This window comes from Salminus brasiliensis, chromosome 4 (genome assembly GCF_030463535.1).
Source record: "Salminus brasiliensis chromosome 4, fSalBra1.hap2, whole genome shotgun sequence".
NCBI classification, from domain to species: Eukaryota; Metazoa; Chordata; class Actinopteri; order Characiformes; family Bryconidae; genus Salminus; species Salminus brasiliensis.
The window spans coordinates 32,665,666-32,684,360 of NC_132881.1; the positions used below are offsets into that span (position 1 = coordinate 32,665,666).

At 39.2% G+C, this 18,695-nt stretch overlaps 1 protein-coding gene across 3 annotated transcripts in view; it reads right to left on the reverse strand.

Annotated features, from left to right (window-relative positions):
- parga (poly (ADP-ribose) glycohydrolase a) overlaps window positions 1–16,348 on the reverse strand; it is a 29,083-nt gene extending 12,735 nt beyond the window's left edge. Inside the window, exons 1-13 of one of the 3 annotated variants that reach the window (XM_072678074.1) lie at window positions 16,194–16,348; window positions 15,625–15,845; window positions 15,362–15,434; window positions 14,567–15,262; window positions 14,317–14,455; window positions 13,592–13,714; window positions 13,354–13,434; window positions 12,679–12,753; window positions 6,047–6,139; window positions 4,603–4,757; window positions 1,729–1,808; window positions 1,530–1,590; window positions 922–997 (exon numbers count right to left, since the gene is read on the reverse strand). In XM_072678074.1, the coding sequence (XP_072534175.1) occupies window positions 922–997; window positions 1,530–1,590; window positions 1,729–1,808; window positions 4,603–4,757; window positions 6,047–6,139; window positions 12,679–12,753; window positions 13,354–13,434; window positions 13,592–13,714; window positions 14,317–14,455; window positions 14,567–15,262; window positions 15,362–15,434; window positions 15,625–15,787 (1,815 nt within the window). In that variant the 5' untranslated portion in view covers window positions 15,788–15,845; window positions 16,194–16,348. Of the gene's footprint in view, window positions 1–921; window positions 998–1,529; window positions 1,591–1,728; window positions 1,809–4,602; window positions 4,758–6,046; window positions 6,140–12,678; window positions 12,754–13,353; window positions 13,435–13,591; window positions 13,715–14,316; window positions 14,456–14,566; window positions 15,263–15,361; window positions 15,435–15,624 lie in introns of all 3 variants that reach the window. The other 2 variants (XM_072678076.1, XM_072678075.1) reach the window with 2 other exon arrangements.
- Window positions 16,349–18,695: the final 2,347 nt, after the last annotated feature.

An 18,695-nucleotide genomic window follows, 5' to 3' on the forward strand; every position in this document is an offset into this window, starting at 1 on the left:
ATTTCAGCTGCAATAATTCACATTAAGTGATAAGCATCCTTCAACACTGATACATCTGGTCCTGAGAGTTACATCAGTATTCTTTCAAGAGGTGTTGGAGACATGCGACTTCTGTCTGCTTTTAAGAGGCAGAGAGAAATCTGAGCAAAATTGACTGCCAAAAGTGTGTTAGCAAACTGAACAGTATTAACCGACATAAATTTACATTTATTTTAGCTTTAGAGATTCTCTGACTACTCAAATCTTACTGCCTAGCACTCTGAAAATTAAAGCAACTGACGCCCACAGAGCAGGAGGATTTTAAAGCATTTTTAGCCAGCCGTTTCTTCAAGTCATGAAGCTTCTGGCCACAATGAGCAAATGTATGCTTGGAGAAAAAGTTTTGAATTTCATGAAAATAACAGTTTTTAACTGCTAAGTGTGTGGTGGATTGAGGATGCCTTGGGTTTGTGTTGCAGCCAGTCGCAGAGGAAACATTTTACTGGTGTAGGGAAATAAGGATGCAATTAAATTTCAAATTAAAATTCTGTAAGCACATGGTCTGTTAAAAAAAAACTCTGAAGATAAAACTGATGGCCTTTACAGCAGAATAATGATCCTAAACACACCTCATAATCCACATAGGGGCTACCTATTATCTTGTTTAAAAAATATTAAAGAAATGTGTCATCTTTCATTTGATATGTTTTGGAAATCACAGCTAGCTTTTCTTGCTTATGCATTCACAGTACCAAAAAGGTGTTCATTTTTGCATGCCACTGTAAATTGTGTTTAGGCTTTAAGGTAGGTTTAACACACAAGATGAATGAATCCTATTTGTACCTTTATCTGGAGCATAAGGTTTGGTAGTCCCAACATCAGGGATTCGTAACTAGAACTGCAAGATGTATTATTTCTTTCAAGAGAATGACTCCTTCTTACCTGAAGCATACCATAACCCTGATCCTCAATGGTCCCCTCACAGGTAATATGAAGACGTGTGAGCTGAGTAGTCAAGCTTAAAAAATAGGGGAAGAAATGGTTAACTACTGATAGGAAAATACAAAGTACCTTAACTTAGTAAAGAAACAGGGTCAGATATAAATGTTTCCAATTCAGTGAGATACATAAAAAAAAAAAAGGATACATACAAAAAAAACTGATTCAATTATTAAAAAGGCAGCTCAGGCATACTGCCCAGGATTTTAAGTTCCAAGCAAAAAACATTTCAGTGGGGAGTTTTCTAATAAGCTAAAAAGACAGGCTGTTCGACCTGACATAAGGCTTGAGAGTACATTTTTACTTCCTCCTTCTTCCTTCACTCAGCTTCCAGGCTACACTGCCCATGGAAGCAATTGGTCTGAGTGTCTACACAGTGCCATGCTTCATTTATCAAGCGAAGAGCAGTTTGAAGGAATGATCTCTCCAACTGCACAAAATGTCACAGGAGTTCAGAAAACATCTCACATTGAAAAATCATAGTGTGAAAACACTAAAATGTTATTTTATTGAAAATAATAAAAATGTTAAATTCTCAAGTAGGTAAGTACCTTTCCCATTTAGGAAAACTGTTGAGGCTTTGTCTTGTAAATGTCACCAGGCCAGTCAGTTCTAGGGGTAAAGCAGTAAACATAGAAAAGCAAGCCATGTTAATTCTAACAGACTCTACCACTGTACTTCAAGAATCGAAAGGGGTGCACACAAATAACAGTACATCTATGGACAAATGATCTTCAGTGTCAGTCTTACTTGAAGTGGTGATTCTTCTGAAATAGCACAGGAGAGTTTTGAGTTTCTCAATCTTCCGAGAAGAGGATCCCTCAAACAATCTAAGACGTAATCGAGACACACAAAGAGAAACATTCAGAAACTCCAAAACAACTCTGTGACAGATGTGACAGTGAGAGGGTAATGTCTGCCTGGTGGCGTAGTAAGACAAGATCGGTTCAGATGACCATCCTAATTTAGAGGTTCTTCCAGCATAGAACGGAAACACAAACTTCTCCACTTGAACACAGTGCCTTGGCCCCCACAGACACGTGAGTTAAGTGAAGCTTTAAGGCCGATCCAGCTCTGCCACTTTCCCTCACTCCTAAGCACGCTTCCCTCAGTCAGGACAACAATGACAGGGCTCATGGCCCGAGGGCTTAGCGGCGCACTTGTGTACCACTGCACAAAGGACGACAGCCAGAGGAGCATAGTCCTCTTTCCTGAAGAACCATTAGAGCTGCTGGTCCCAAATAGCCAGTGTTAACGTTAAAGCTGCCCCCCTGCCCCCTCCTTACATGGCTTTCTCTATTTAGGACACTATAGTCTTCAAGCTAATCATGCACTTGCATTCATCGTTCCTCCCACTCAACTTATGAGGCACAGAAAGGGGAAGCGAAAAAGGAAGGGGGGGGGGGGGGGGGGGCAAATAAAATGAGAAAAGGAAAGCCAATGCACTAAAAGCCCTTCAGGGAGAAAGAGAGAGCTCGTTTATTAAAGCCAATTCCTACATGGCATTTTTTTTTTTGTCCCTATTGGAGCCAATTTTGAGTACAGCAACTCCGAAGGCAATCTGTCTTTGGTGTAAGATAGCTGCTGGTATGACAAAGAGAGCCTTTTGGTATAATTCGCTGCCGTTTGGTAAACACAAATTGCTTAGTAATATGTATAAGCAGTGTTTAAACATGACATCAAGACTTGCTTTTATGTATTTGTCAAATGTCAAGACACAAGCAACTAAATTAAAAAAAATTACTATAATGTTTTAGTGAAAATTATGCTGGCACACGTAATACATCTAAAATATCAACCCTTAAATGAAACCCAGTCACCCCAAATCTTGTGGAAGAAATTGGACAAATTTTCACAAGAGGCAATGACGCGGTTTCAAAAACCATGAAGTACATGTCTTAATTTCCATGAGTTGACATGCATATGTTCAGATTAATATAAATATGTCTTTAAGAGCCAGCCTATCTGTCATTTCACGGAAGGAAGACCTTGACAGGTCTGCCAAACAAGCAATCTCTAAATTGCCCAGTGCTCGATTGCGGCAGAGCACGAGCGGATAAGTAAACTGATGGACAGTCACTCAATTAGAGTGGGCTGAACTATAACGATCCACATGTCTGGATTCTCTGCTGTCTTACCAAAAACTTGTTTTCTGCTGGCTCGCTCCTGCCACAGGGCAAAATAGGATGCTGATGCACTGGCTGAAGCTTGTGTCCCTTTGCTGCGCTCATCTAAATAAGCCATCTGACTTAATGCTGCAATCACTCAGGCAATCACAATTCAAACCACTTTAGCTATCTCTAGCCAGGGGAGATAAAGCCCAAAACAAAGGACTGGCTATAAATGTGAGTGGAAAATATCGCAGAGTGCCCAGCCTTGTGGGAAAAACATGGTTACTTGAAGGAACATGGATGATGGGAAGAGTCAAACATGATTTTACTGTTAGCGATATAAACAGCTCCATTTATGCAAAGACCAGTGATTCCTACAGGGCCAGCGGATATATGTGAACCGCTACTTTGTTATGATGATTAGAGATGATATTAAATTCACAGGGAAAAACTGGTTAATGTCCAACACAACATGTGCAGGTACTGCTGGTATCGAGTACTATTACTGCCATAACTACATTTTCACCTTAGTGAATTCAATCAGTTTCAATATTATTGCCCCAGCAGAAACCACTTTCCAGACATGACCACCTGACATAACGTGATTGAAGAAAATTACTGAACTTCTAATAAGAGTTCAGCAACAGCCAGGCCCATGAGCTGAGACTGAACATTGTCAATGAGCAGAAAACTTCAGTAGAGGAAGTGAGATAGTCCAGAAACATATTGTAGATGGATGGCTTCGTACATCAGTCAACCTAGCAACACATCTGTTTGCTTCAATTAACCATTAAAGGCTTGAGATCAGTGTTGTGCCACATGAGCAGCTTTAGTGTACAGCTACAACACTAGAGAGGAGGGAACCTCCTACACATTTTATCCTACACACAACAAAACACAAAAAGGAAATCCATCAAGTGAACAACACAAGCATGGATCATTCAAGTCGACCAAGGACAAATAGTGCAATTTTAACATCTGTGAAACCAGCTTTTAAGACATACTATTTTATACCTTTTTGCTATGCTGTTCATTTTAAATTATTGGGTGGAGCAGCACAGCGCTCATTTCTAATGATGTTCCCTAAACATGACTGCCCCCTAATGGACACTAATTGAATATTTATATGCATTAATTACATATCAAATGAATTCAAAAGTAAAACTAATTTTATAAAGAAAAAAAACCCAATTTATTTCCCATTCAGTTTCTTTAATGTGTGTAACTGAGAGTGACAGTTTTTTGATTTATCTATCTATGCTCATTGTTAGGTACTCGCACTCCAGTACTTCAGGACAAAATGCGCCGTTAAAGTAGTGGAATACACCATAAAGGTTATAATCTTATACTGATGGGCTGAATTATTACCTTTTATATAAGCTTTTGAGATGAGGTACCATGTAATCTAGGAGCAAACTAAATATCTTCAAAAGATCAATACTTGTATCTTCCAGTGCATAACAGCTTTCAAGAGCAGTGATACACTGATGAATGTTAAGAAGAGGCAAGTTACCTGTAGAAATTAATCTCCGGATAGTTGGAGTACTCAGACTTGCGCGAGTTGCGTCTGGGGAACGTACAGAAGAAGGCGTTGGCCAGCAAGCAGGCAATTTGTTCCTGTGACATGGTCAGGGACTGATTCATGTTCATCTTAAGCAGTGGGATTGGCTGCAACAAAGTGAGGGGGGAGCAAACATAATTAGTTTAGTAACTGACCAAACAGAGAGGCAAAATTACATTAAGCAAATGGCCAGGAGTAATTAAAGTGCTCTGCTGGATTCTACCACAAGCCAGTAGCATGCACCCAGTTGCATCCATCTTCACTGATTGGACTTAAAGACCCTCTTAGGGGCAATGCAGACGACTAATCAATACAAGCATTAATAACAAGTGCATAAATATAAAGTGCTATTAAACCAGAAAGACTTTATATGATCCTTATTCAATCAGCAAATACCAGACACAGAGTTATCTGAGGATGCTGCAAAGACTTCATTTATTTAGAGTCCTTTCTATAAACAAATATATAGAAAACAAAGCCCTCTCTTAATGAAAATCATGTACATGGTCCTGCAATGTAATTTAAATAGCCTTTCCTATTCTGTGTGCACGAATAGATTTTAGAATCATTCGGCTCATTGATCCATCATCTCTAATATGTGATTTCATCATTTACTCAGTTGATATACAGTAGATGTTATATACACTAGTACTGGCTTTACAGTGAAGGAAAGCACTGACAAAGCCGAGAAGATGTACTACTCCTATCGATCTGTCTGAAGCCGTACAGCTCAGCTCAGCACACACTCCCATTAGAGTGAGTTAGCCAAAACATTTGGGATAAAATGGACCCATCCAGTGAGAGTGGATCTTGCTTTTACTGACAACAGCAGCTAAAAGGTTTTTGCTGCTTCTGTAACTGATCGACAGTCACCAAGAATTTGTAGGAGTGAGATACTCTAGAGGGAGATACTGTAAACAATGCCGCATTCTTCTTGAATTCATGAATGTAGTGTGAATTAAAAGAAGTGTATAATGAGCTCCAAAAAGGGGAAAAAGTTCTCAGAAGTTCCAAAAATGCAGAATATTTAAGCATTTGGCAAATAATCCTTGGGAAGCAGTTTTAAAGCCTCTCATATGAGCGCACACGGCAGTAAAATGCTTGCCGGATGGCTTCCTTTGGCCTCCATTAGCTCTGCTCCTAATGAGGCTGCTGCTGCTGCAGATGTGGTGGTGTCCTTTCCTAAGCCAGCTCCTTCACCCAGCAGCCCTGAGAGCCTGTTAACCTAGAACACCTGCCAGCCACTTTCATCACACTCCCTCTGTCGAACCAGGCCCACATCTGTCCCAGTCCAACATGTGCTTTTTAATGAGAGGAAAAATGCAGAAATACTGCAGGTATTGCATAATTTTTCATCTATTATCTACTTATACAGGTATGTGGTTGTGAGACGTACCTGGGTACAAATCTTAGGGGCACTCAGGGCTAACGAGACCATTTTTGGCAGGATGACATCAAACAGATATTGCACTTCAGAATGCTCTAACCCCTGTGGATAAAAAACGATGTGGTAAATTGTAGTCTAATTAAAACATTTGATTCAATACAATACAGCGCTATTTAGCTATGATACCATACATTTTTCAACACAGTACACAAATTTTATCTTTAAGGTCAGAATACAACTTCTTGTTATTGTTTTTTATTTGACGTTCTGCATATTAACACAAGAGTATACACAACTCTACTTGTATTCTACACGGATTAAAAAAAAAAGGTTCTCCAATAGAACTTTTTAATGCATGCTGCACCACCATCCAATGAAATATACCTAATTGATTTATAAAAAGCTGAGCATTGATGCATGCATTACATATGCCCACCCCGTCCACTTTACTATGACAGGATGCACCCAGATGATTTTTTGACAGTGGTTTTCATGGAAGATTTTAAATATTTGACATGAAATTCGAAAGAGACAGGTGGGCTTAACTACAATATGTATTAAAAATCATTTAATGCACCGTTCACAACACATTCTTTGCAGGTTCATTTTGTAAAACCTTTAATATTAGGTGGACATAAACACACAACAATGTAGATCTTCATATACCTTGTGTAAATGAACTGAGAAAAATAAATCACTACAATAACACCATATTACAGTTCTTATTTTTACATGTCTACTTATCGCAGTATGAGGTATGACAAATATGTCAATGAGGGAATACCCTGATGATCACTGTGCGTAGTGGCAGTGGGTGAACAATGTCAGCTGCAACTGTGGGTACAAATTCAAACCCAAAGCAAATGTACAGTATATAATACAAGCTGTGTACACAAAGTTATGAAACATGACAAAATAATGTAGATGTTTTTGCTCAACTATACCTGTCAAAAAATATTATCCTGACGCTCCTTTTTCATGGCTCTATGGCCAAAAGCAACTAAAACTGAATTCCAGGTCTCAAATAAACAGTCTACCTCTTAGAAAAGGGGAAAAAACAATATCAAAGTTTCATATCTGGAGAGAAAGAAACGAGTCAAAATCTAGTATACAGAGGTCAAAAAACATTATTGTGCAATATCAAAGGATCTCCCAATGGGGAATGACATCACAGGAGTGAAAACAGGAAGAGGGGGCGTTGGACAGCTTTTAGTTCAATTTTGCCACAGCTAAAATACGGTCAAGCGCCCACGCCATACATCTCAGATGAGACGAATAGCACCGCTTAGCAATAACCAGTCTCATGTTGAAGAAATTCAAGCCGCACTAGCTGACTCAGCAAACCAGGACGTTTTCTGCTAAAACAAATATGCTGCTGTTTTATCATCACAGAGATTTACAGCATAGTTATTTTCAAACATATTGGCTGCGATCGTCCTGGCGATCAGTCACCAGTCTCATTTCATCAAGGTTACTGGGCATGCTCTGCTGATTAAATGGGGTTCCTGGAACAGATGCAAATGGCCGAGAAGCTGAAGGCGGCGTAGGGCGCTTCTGGACAGGAAGCTCTGACTGACAATTTTGCCAAGAAGCATTTATATTGCTGCAAAGAAGACCTGACTAAACACCGTCATAAGTAATGACCCAGCTGACATCATAAAGCGCTCCTCTGGGCATAATGAATTAAACAGGCCGACAGGGCGACCGGGACCGCGCTGAAGTAGCAAGAGTTAGGGCTTTCTAAATCAAAGCATTCTCGTTTCCAAACCCTGCCCATGCAGCTCTGAGAACTGACTACACTAACGCACTTCCCTTGTGCTCAATCACCTTCATTCTCTCCAAATGATTCAGCAGGAAGATGGGCAAAGGCATCAGGAGGCAAGGGAAACTGTCTCAGAAGCACTGCACAGTCAACATGTGTTTTAAAAACTGTTCAATACCAAAATGCCTTTCTCTATAGAACAATGAGACTATGTCCCAGTCCAATCCAGTGGCATATTTTAATGGATCAGGTATTTCAAGCCTATTTTAAGCCTGATCCAGTTCCGATTTCTTGTTTTTACCACGGAGCACACTTAAAGCATCAGTAACACTATTCCCAACCTGCAGCAGTGAAGGGCATTGTCAGAATGCAACAAAACTGCACTGTGGAAGCTATTTGACAGTGGAACATGATAGCATAATATATAAAACTATATGAAGCTATCGCTGAAACGCTCCATTTTACAAGCGGGAGAACCGTAAACATCACAATCAGAATCAAGAAGAGGAGGCAAACACAAAAATGCTATACCATCACAGCGCATGCACCACACTATAAATTATTTACTTCATATCAGTAGGCAACAAACAACAGATATCAGTGTGATTCTCCACAAACACACACACACACACACACACACACACACACACTTGACTGCAGGGTTTTAAAGTAATCAGGAGCTAATCTATCAGGTATAGATAGAAATTATAAGATAAAATATTTAAATGGTAATTTAAAAACAAGTTGTCCATCAACCATATCAAATCAGTACAAAACATCATATTATGTGAACTGTGTACTAAAACGAAGTGATTGTAGCTGCTGTCCAATGAAAAACATGTATCTCCAAAACAGCAACTTTATAGGAGAAGGAAAAGCCCTTCTTAACTTTCAATGGACATCAATGTAAAAATATTCTATTCCAAATCATTCTGAAGCATTTCTATTGGTCCGGACTTATTTATACAGTGTACAGAGCAGCTACAGGAAAAATTAAGACACCTGTTTTTCATCAGACAGCAGCATTTTACTTCAGTGTTTATTAGCAGCACATCTTACCTAAACTGTGCTACTTATACAAACACAAAGCTCAGATTGTACTGCCCGATATTCAGCATTAACTGGAAACGAACGTCTTTAGGGACTATAGTTCAGGATTTCCATAGAGCAGCAAAAAGGTGTGGAATGTATTCATAAAATGCTTTATAAGAAGCAGAGGGCTTTCCACAGGGCAGGCACTGTTGACATTTATCAGAGGCCACCTTGCTGACATGTTCATTTCAGCAGCGCTTTCACAACAATTTACTAGACAGGCCCTAATTTATTTATTTTTTATTTTTTGCTTTTTTCCATAGCCACTGCACCTCAGTTGTCAATCAAAGGGCTCTGTGACAGTTACTGTATTTGAGTCTTGTGAAACCGTACCACATTTAATCAAGTCCTCAAGTCTTTAGATTAGGGTGTAGAGCTTGGCATTTTAAATAGAAACCCTACAGGCATGACATAACAATTTAAGATGGCAAATATGGGTGTATGCACGAGTGTGCGAGGGAGTGTATGAATGTGAGAGTGACTGCAAAGGGATTACAAAAGCTGCCGTATACGCTCTATATATGTGTGCATAAGCTGTTTCAATGGTTTAACCCTATCACAGTGTGGAGTAAATTAATGATCTAGATACCAACCATCTCTTTCACAAAAACCTAAGAACACAACTTTTATCTCTCTAAATTAAGATAGCAGTGCCCTCTGTTGATTTGACAGAGAACTGAGGATTTCTAATTGCAGCCGCTTTCCATCATGAAGTTTCTACTGATTAATTGTGTTAATATTACCATGCAAATGAATATTACAAGACAAATGGCAATGTCAGAGAGCACATGTTCAAGTGTTTAAGAGCACCTGAAATCAACCTTTCTTCTTTAGTTCATGCACTTGCTCATTTCATATCATTTAAAATACTGAAGAATTTTAATATAATTTAAAATTCTTGTTTTCCTGCAATTTTCCTCCACAATGTAATGTTCCCCACCAACATCTTTAAACATCTTCCATTGTTTGGCTATGTCAGTATGTACCAATGGATGGGGGAAAATATCATGCTTCACCTCATGCTTCACCTCCCCCACCCATCACCCTCTCCCATCACATATCAACCAAAACACACTGAGTTAGCTCAGAGACCCTCTCGATTCATTACGTCACAGTAAGGTATAAAACAAGACCTAACAGTCAGCGACAGAAAGAACATTTTCAAGGCTCTGACTGGCTTGGTTTAATTTTTTTTGTAGTAGCTCTGATCTTGTTTCATAGTGATTAATGACACTGACTGCAAACTATGTATATCATAAATCTGTGAAAAAATATACATTAGGTACACATTTGATGGGGGGAAAAAATGTTTAAAGATTACGAGTCATGACTAAGAGGTCATTTTAGAAATAGTGCCATTAATGTTCACCTCATTAGAACAAACTGCACTTTGCTAATGACTTTGATTAGGCCCCTCACAGATTTAATGGCTCAGTTTAATTAAAGTGGATGGAGCCATAAAATGACACTGCTAGCTATTGATCTACAGACGGCTGGCGTTTCCCAATAAAGTTATTTTAAGGAGGAAGAGACACTGCCGAGCTCTTGGCATCAGCACACGACTTGATTAATGAAAATAACCAGCAAGCACAGAAATGGCTCCCGACTATTAATCTATGATGTAACCTCATTCTCCAACTTCCATTTACAGCACAGAGATAGTCTTTTCATAAAAAAGCTGATGGTATGCTGTTGATGAGTCTTCCAGTATATAATTACAATCTGAAGAATTTAATCATTTGAAGCTGTTCTGATTTGGGATTTAAATGGGGTTTCTTAAGTGTTTTTGGCATTGAGAACGTATTGCTATTCAAGCTGCAAATTTCATAGATAATGTTCCATTGAAAAGAAGATCCATCTTCTGTAAGCACCGCTCCTGACAATCAATAATCGCAGTAAATAATACTGAGATTAACAAGAAGCTTGGGACCCAAGCAGATTCCATCAAGACTAAAGCAGACCACAATATCTTTGTAAAACTGAAGGCAGCTCCAACTGCTTAGAACTTTACGCAATCTCATTAAATATAATATAAACTAAACCTTTCCTTAACTCACCTTCCCGTGAAGATGATCCCAGGCCAGGACCTCTGTGAGAGTGAAGCCCATCTGTTGAGTATGTTTACTGGCAGTAAGCAGGTAAACAGCCACCCCCTCCCCTTTGCCAGCTGTTGCTCGTCACACCGAATGCCCACCTCTGCCTTAATTGGCTGGTGCTGGATGCCAGGGAGACCCCAGGGATCAGGCACCAGAAGGGCCAGACGTAGGCTGCCGGCTACGCAGCCACTCGGAGGTGAGCTGCTCTGTCACTATGACTGAACAACGCAACGTTCTTATTGTGGCACTAAATGAATGCCAGACTGAAACATCATCAGATACAGTCTTTAGGCTCACATTAGGTAAAATCTCTCAAGCTAGTCATCCAGTGACACAGCAATAACCACCTGCATGCCTCATCACTATGTATGCACTACTTCTCTGCAATAACACAGGGTAGAAATAAAAATAAATTCAGCTCATTAATAAAATTCAAGAGCTTTTCATCTTACACTACTATTAGTATTTAAAAGTCACCAATCCAGACTTCGGCAACATTTACACAGCTACTCAGTTCATGTAAGCTTCAGAACAATAAGATTTTTGCGACCTACACCAACTGATATGGTTTATTAAATCTAATTTAATATTGCCAAAAACAAACCAATTGCATCATGTTTACTTACACAGTGCTTTCCAAGCTAATATAATTTAAAAGTTGGCATTTGTTGATTATTGTGATTGATCTGCACCATGTTTCATTCTCATCTTTTTCCCAATACCAACACATTTTCTGAGTAAACTAAGAGTAAAACTATGCAAGAGCATGGTCTACTTGCGCCACTGTTGTCTGGAAGAGGGTACCATAGCACACGGTTTGTTTCACAGAGCCATCATCCTGCTGAATAGACAATATCTGCTCGTTGCATTAGAACTCATAACCTAATGGACAGTAGCACCCGTACGACATCCATACAACCGCTGCACTCTACTGCAACTGCCATGTAACAGTTCATATCAAACTGCACACTACCTACTGATAACCCACTCATCTCTGTGTTTTCTCCAATGTGGTGTATTCAGAATGGATATGTCTTACTGTACATTAGACTGTGCATTGTAAACATCATAGCACTGCTTTAAAACGAGCACTTAAAAAAAACAAAAGAAATTCACCCAGCCCCAAAAGTGTATCAGCTATAATGTGTACAGGGGCTGAAAATGGTTTACCTTCTATTCACTATTTAAAAGAAAGTTTATACACCGTTCAGACATGACATTAAAACCACTTGCCTAATATTGTGTACACAGCTCTGACTGTCAAAGCATGGACTTCGCAAGACAGCCAGCATGAACTTTTTTGCCGTTTATGCTACATTAGCTATTCTGTAGCATCAGACCAAAAGAGCTACCTTGGAGTATTTTTAGTAGGTACCATCCACCGCATACCAGGAACACCCCACAGTTCTGCTGTTTAGGAGATGCTCTGACCCAGTTGTCTAGCCATCACAAACTGATCCTTCAGTCGCTCATATTCCTACTTGACCCTTTTTTTCCCCCTCATCTTCAAGAACCAACTGTTCACTCACTGCCTAATATATTTCTCCCTTAACAGGCAACAAGATTATGTTTTGCACATCAGTGCAAGTTATGGATGATCAACTTAGATGTACAGGTTCTACTACCCACCTTATAGTTACACACCCACATGCTAAATGGCAAGTTACCATAAAATGAAGGCTACTACTTACTTCAGTGCAGAGAACATTTAAAGCCGTGAAGTCCCATCTCTTTGCATGTGCAGTGTTGTAACTTAGTATTGCATCCTGCAAGATTAAAGTTGCTTTATTAAAAAAAATAATTGACCTAATTAATTTACTGAAATAATTGTGCTTAGGTCTGTTACTGTTATTACAAAACTGCCTGGCCACCATTATTTAAAGTGACTACAATAATAACACATAGTTATTAGGCTTCATAGTTGAATGTGTATACTACAAATTACAGAACGTGACAGAACGCATTTACATCCTTTGAATTGAGGCAAAGGAAAAAAAAAGCAGAAAGCCATATTAGACACATTACAGGCCTTGTTTTGTTTTTTGCAGTTAAGGTACAACGTATATAACTTTGGTCTTGTACTTCCAAAGTTATCTACAGAACAGAACCTTCATTATTTAATCACAATGACTTATGTGAGCATTAATTGCAAACATCTGAGGATTGTGACAAGCCTGACTACACCACTAAAGTACAAATAACCAACTCAAACTTAATTCTCATCTAGTTCAGCATATTACAACAATGCTGCCATCTTCTGGCGAGGTTTTTAACACCCTCTTGAACATCTTGTTCTTGTGGCTCAATTTGTGCACTTGCTCTACATTAGCACAACATATATTTCTAAAAATTACCTTAAAACTCACCCGAATGTCAAGTGAACTTTTGCATCCACTTTCCAAAGCAGACCGAATTAACTCCCATCGACTCTGCACCCCACTTCCATCCTGAAACAAAGTGGACGTTACTTGAAACCAGTATTAATCTTAAATAATGCCCCACTTAGTTCTCTCTCATAGGTGGCAAGTCAGTATAAAGCACAAGTCACCATTAATCTGTGTGTGCAATTCCAGGCAGCATTTAAAGTAAAGCTCTAAGAGATACCTCATTCTCCACAGGAAACAGGTTCTTTTCTGAACACGGCATCTTGACAGTCATATCATCCCAGGCATCTCGGAATTTGCTGGGGTATGGAACAGGGACCTCACCTTCTTTGAGCAGGTCTGTCTATAAAGATATTACAGCTGATTACACTTTACAGATTTATACCTGGGAGTACCAACATCACTTCCTGGAAATCAGTTACTCATCTACAACAATTAATATCATAAAACTGCACCAGGAAGCAATAACAAAAACCACAGTGATGTATTAAACAGGTAATAGCAGTTAATAGGGCACATTCTAATGTTATTATTTTGCAAAAATAACAATATAGCATGCTCTGCTACCCAGTTTCCTTTGGTTTCCTCAAAACACATTGCAAATTGGTAATGTGGAGATTTTCCTGGATTATCCATTAATGTTTTGTTATAGATGCTAAATATAATTTTTCAATAATAGATAAAGAATAGTGTCCATATAACCTTGGCAACCGGTGAAACACTGCAGGTTTAAATTTCACCCAAGTAGAATCATACTAAACAAATATTCAGCCATTTCAACTCTTTAACCTGAACCCTAAGTGACCCATTAAAGTGTTATCAGGTGTATGGGGAGAGCATTGGTCTAACACAGTGCCGAGAGACTGATAAGACCCAAACTGACAGACAGCCCCAGGGTAGTGGCTGAAAATGTCACAGCATCACTCACCATAGAGCACAACTTACCCTGATTAGGACTCTGTGGTTGTCTGTTGCCCTGAGGTGTAGTAGGGGCTGACCACACTGTGGCATCCTCTTCAGCTTCTCTATAGGAGTTCCCAACCACTTCTTAATACTGCATGGTAAAGGTGCTGGCGAGGGATCACTGGAGAAACGTAATCAAAAAATGCAATCACACGATTATGCTTTTAGCTATGGACACATGTAACCAATTCATTTGCCGAATATGTGTGTATGCACATTTATGCGTGTGTACCTATGAGTCTGCAATTGTTTTGATTGGCTGCCAACAGGATCTTCCTTACTTTTTGGCAACAAAGAACTGAAACTAGAGTCCTGCCCATCGCAGTCATCAGTTTCCATGGCCGTAACCTCAGGATTCGCACTGAGACCCTCTGGGTTTACAACTGCAGGATTAATGGAGGGACTGGACTCCACAGATGAGCAGGACTGAACACAGGATGCCTGAGGCACTGTGCAAGAAGGAACACTTTCACCCGAGTTGTTGTATAGCGAGGCTTTGCAGGTTGGACTCTCCGGGCTCAGCATCTCCACATCAGCTTTAGCACTTGGGTTTATAGTTAGGCTGAGGTCTGTCTTTGCCTTCTGTGTAGATGTGGTAGGTACTTTGCTAAGGTTCACATCAGGTGAGTTAGATACAGGAGCTTTTTCTCCATTAGTGGACTTTTTCTGATTGAGAGCATTATCACTGATGGTGCTATTTTCCTGACTCAGTCCATGCACCCCTTTTACATCAATGTTGGAGTTTGGCAATGAAACACTTCCTTGAGTACTGTCCAGCTTGGGGTCACCTGAATCTTTGGATTTTTTTGGAATTTCAAAAAGCTTGTCATTTTCCTTCACACTTGACGGACACTGATCCTTTTTATTGTACTCGAATTTATGAAGATCATTTTTTACTCCATCAACCTTCACATCGCCCGTGACATTGCTGTAAAAAAAAGACAAATAGACAATCTTATCAAAGGGCCAAAAGGACAAAGCTACAGCAACGAAAGAGGTAAAACAAGGGGTAATCTCAGTGGGTTACCGGTTTACTTCCTTGCCAGTTCCGTCCATATTCGATTCCTTATTTGACGTTAGCACATTGGTGGCCAAACTACCTATGTTAAAGAGAAATCAAGGTTACTTCGAATTAGTCCCTATGTACTATATTAGAACCTGTCAAACCCAATGCAGGTGAATATGAAAAAGGAAAGTAAGTAGAAATATGTTGATGAAAACATACCAATTACTTCACGTTTTAATCATTAATGAATCAGGGTCTTTAATGAGTCTAAGGACTTTACAAACCTCGATGATTGTGCTGATGCCCCGGTGACTCTGTGCTGGTGCCCTCCTGCTCAGTTTTGACACTGAACGTCTGAGAGAGCTCTGGGAGGGTGCTGGGACAGTCGCTTTCCAACTTCAACCTCTTTTCAGTAACTTCAGTAGCGTTATCTGACAAAGCGGTCATTCTCTCATGGCCAGCTGGCTACGGTCCATCTCTTAGTGGGCCAGTATCTCAGGAACAGCTAATGCAACAGAGTTGGGACGATCACTGAAGCGTTACTTGTATTTCTATACAATTCTACACACCGTTAGCCAGCTAGTGCTAGCTTTGTTAGCTAGCTGTTTAGCGTCCTATTTAAAGACTGTAGCGTGCTTTCAGAGGAACATCACTGTGGGAATATATTTAGGGTAGGGTTACCAGTTGGTGAACTACACTTCGGGCAGCTGCAGTCTGTGTTTGACCGCTACCGAGCCCGTCTGCGTGCTTTTGTTTAGGACAAGCTCGCTGGTTAGCGGACCGAGCTAGCGCGCTACTCAACACAGACACTTGCAGAAAAACCTATCCACCCGTCGCAATATAGCATACATACGTCTCTCGGGTGCTTTGACCGCTGTAAAGAAAGGTCTTCTGTCTTTTTCTCTTGTCGTCTTGCACTAATACCCACACAGAAGAGTCTGGACGGCTCCTTTAGTCCGAGTCCAATTGTTTTACTTTCAGTCTTTCAGACCTCGTTTTCCGGCAGCCGAGAGGAACCAATCAGAACGGAGATTCCCCACAGTGGGCGGGACCTACTCCTCAACCGAATCAGCGACTATGGGCAAATCCCAAATGGCTTCACACTCCCTATCTAGTGCACTAGGTTGGTCGCGATGTTTTTTTTTTTTATTCTAGCTAAACTAAAATCTTCTGGGCAACAAAGGATATGTGTCCAATAGAGATCATGCACAGGTATCCCATTTGGAGTTTTGGGGTTTTTACATACAGTATAATGCTGTGGGGTAGTACAGATGGGGGTAGGAATTACTTTAAGATTTAGCTCACCTTCTGCTGTGGTTGCTCAGATCATGAACCACTCACATTTACCATCTCTTGTATTTTTTTTTTTATTATTATTTGTATTTATTTATTCTGCAAGCCGTAGTGAGAGAAGGTGAGAGCTGACCTTTGGAAGTTATACAGAAAAAATAAAATCATAATACTAATATAATAATAATATTTGTTATTTGCCATGTCGCAACATAGAACCTCTTGTAATTATGAGAAAATGTCTTATTATGTTATTATTAAGATATTATGTCATAAAAACACAAAATAAAGAAATCGGTTTTATTAAATATGTCAGGGTCATTATAGTATGCTACCAAATAGGCTAGACAGGCCAAATCTTCAAATAACTTCTTCAAGTCTTCAAGTCTTCAACAAGTCTTCAAACAACTGGCATAATAATAATAATGTAACTTATTCTATTTTTATTTTATTTTTTTATTTTATTTTTTCTTTTGCACTTTTGCACTTTACTTCATTAAGTTAAGGTTTAGTTAAGTTTAAATGTAGATTTTTATTGTATAGCTTGATGTGAGCAGACTGTCAAAAAAGCATTTCACTGCAAGCTATACTGTGTATGACTATGTACGTGACAAATAAAATTTGATTTGATTTGATTTAATAACTAGCACATCCTAGAGCAGCCAGCACAGCACCTAGCACACATTAAAGCAGCTGGCACACCACCCGGCACATCCTAAAGCAGCTGGCACTTCAGCTAGCAAAAACAATATCAAGAGATCATTTTCTTCAAGGAAGATTATTGAACAGAGAGACCAGGGGCGAAATTTCCCAATAAAACCCCCGCAACTTTATTACTATGTGAGCTCACGCGCAGCTTAACGAGGAACCCGACGTGCAGTTCAGCACCTTAAAGCCAGGGGTCGCTAATTCTCGGGAAAAGGATCCACATGAATAACCAAAGTGCGTACATACGCGGACATAGTGTGAAGCTGCCAGTTATTCTTTACAGTGTGCGAGTTTCAACAATTTCATGATGAATGGCTCAATAGAAATGTTCCAAAATGACTTGGAATAAAATCTTTTTACACTGATTTACACTGAAACGTAATACTTTTATTTCTTTGTATGTTCTCAATGAGGAGCGAGATGAACTTCAGAACAAATGATTTCTATAAGGACGCAAAATAATGAAGACAGCAAGATTTTCTAAACATAACATCTATTCTATAAAAGATACAGGATGATGTGGGGAATCAGCAGACAGTAACTGTGCAGACAAGATCAGATCATTTAATATTTCATGTGAACCCTAATGTGAAAATACTGACTATATATTGATCATAATATATATAATATTGATCATTTTTTGTTTATCTATGTTACACATACACACACTCATACACAATACTTTATAAACACACCTGCAGTGGCCACCCAACCCCGCCTTTTAGATATATTTCTTGTTATTATTGTTATAAAATGACTATTAAACTGTTATTAAAACTGCTATAATTTCTAAAAGTTGAATGAGTTTTTTCTTTTTTCTTTTTGAATATTATACAAATGTTAACTTTATTTTTATATAATATATAAACATAAAGTCATCATCCAAGTAGTGGTGGTGGTGCTGAAAAAAAAAGACCAAGACAGATCAGATAGGTATTTTTATAGCAGTGTTTTTGGCTGTTTTAATAAAGGGGTGACACCTAATGGCTTTGATTTATGTAATCACTGGATTTTAAATTGTTTTAAAATATAATATTTATGTAAAATATGTGTGTTTATCACCTCAGATACACGCAGAAGCATGTAGTCTCCTCATCATTTAAGGTGGAAAGACAAATTCCACAAAGGAGCTAGAGAATAACTTTGTTTACATTGTAATAAATCAGCACTTTCTGAATTTGATAAGAAATGCTACACTGAGGCTGTGTGAGATCATTTACATTTACATTTATGGCATTTAGCAGACGCTCTTATCCAGAGCGACATACAAGGTTATTCATATCACAGAGGTAGGCCAATGTAGTGTTAGGAGTCTGGCCCAAGGACTCTTATTGGTGTAGCGCAGCATAGTCACCCA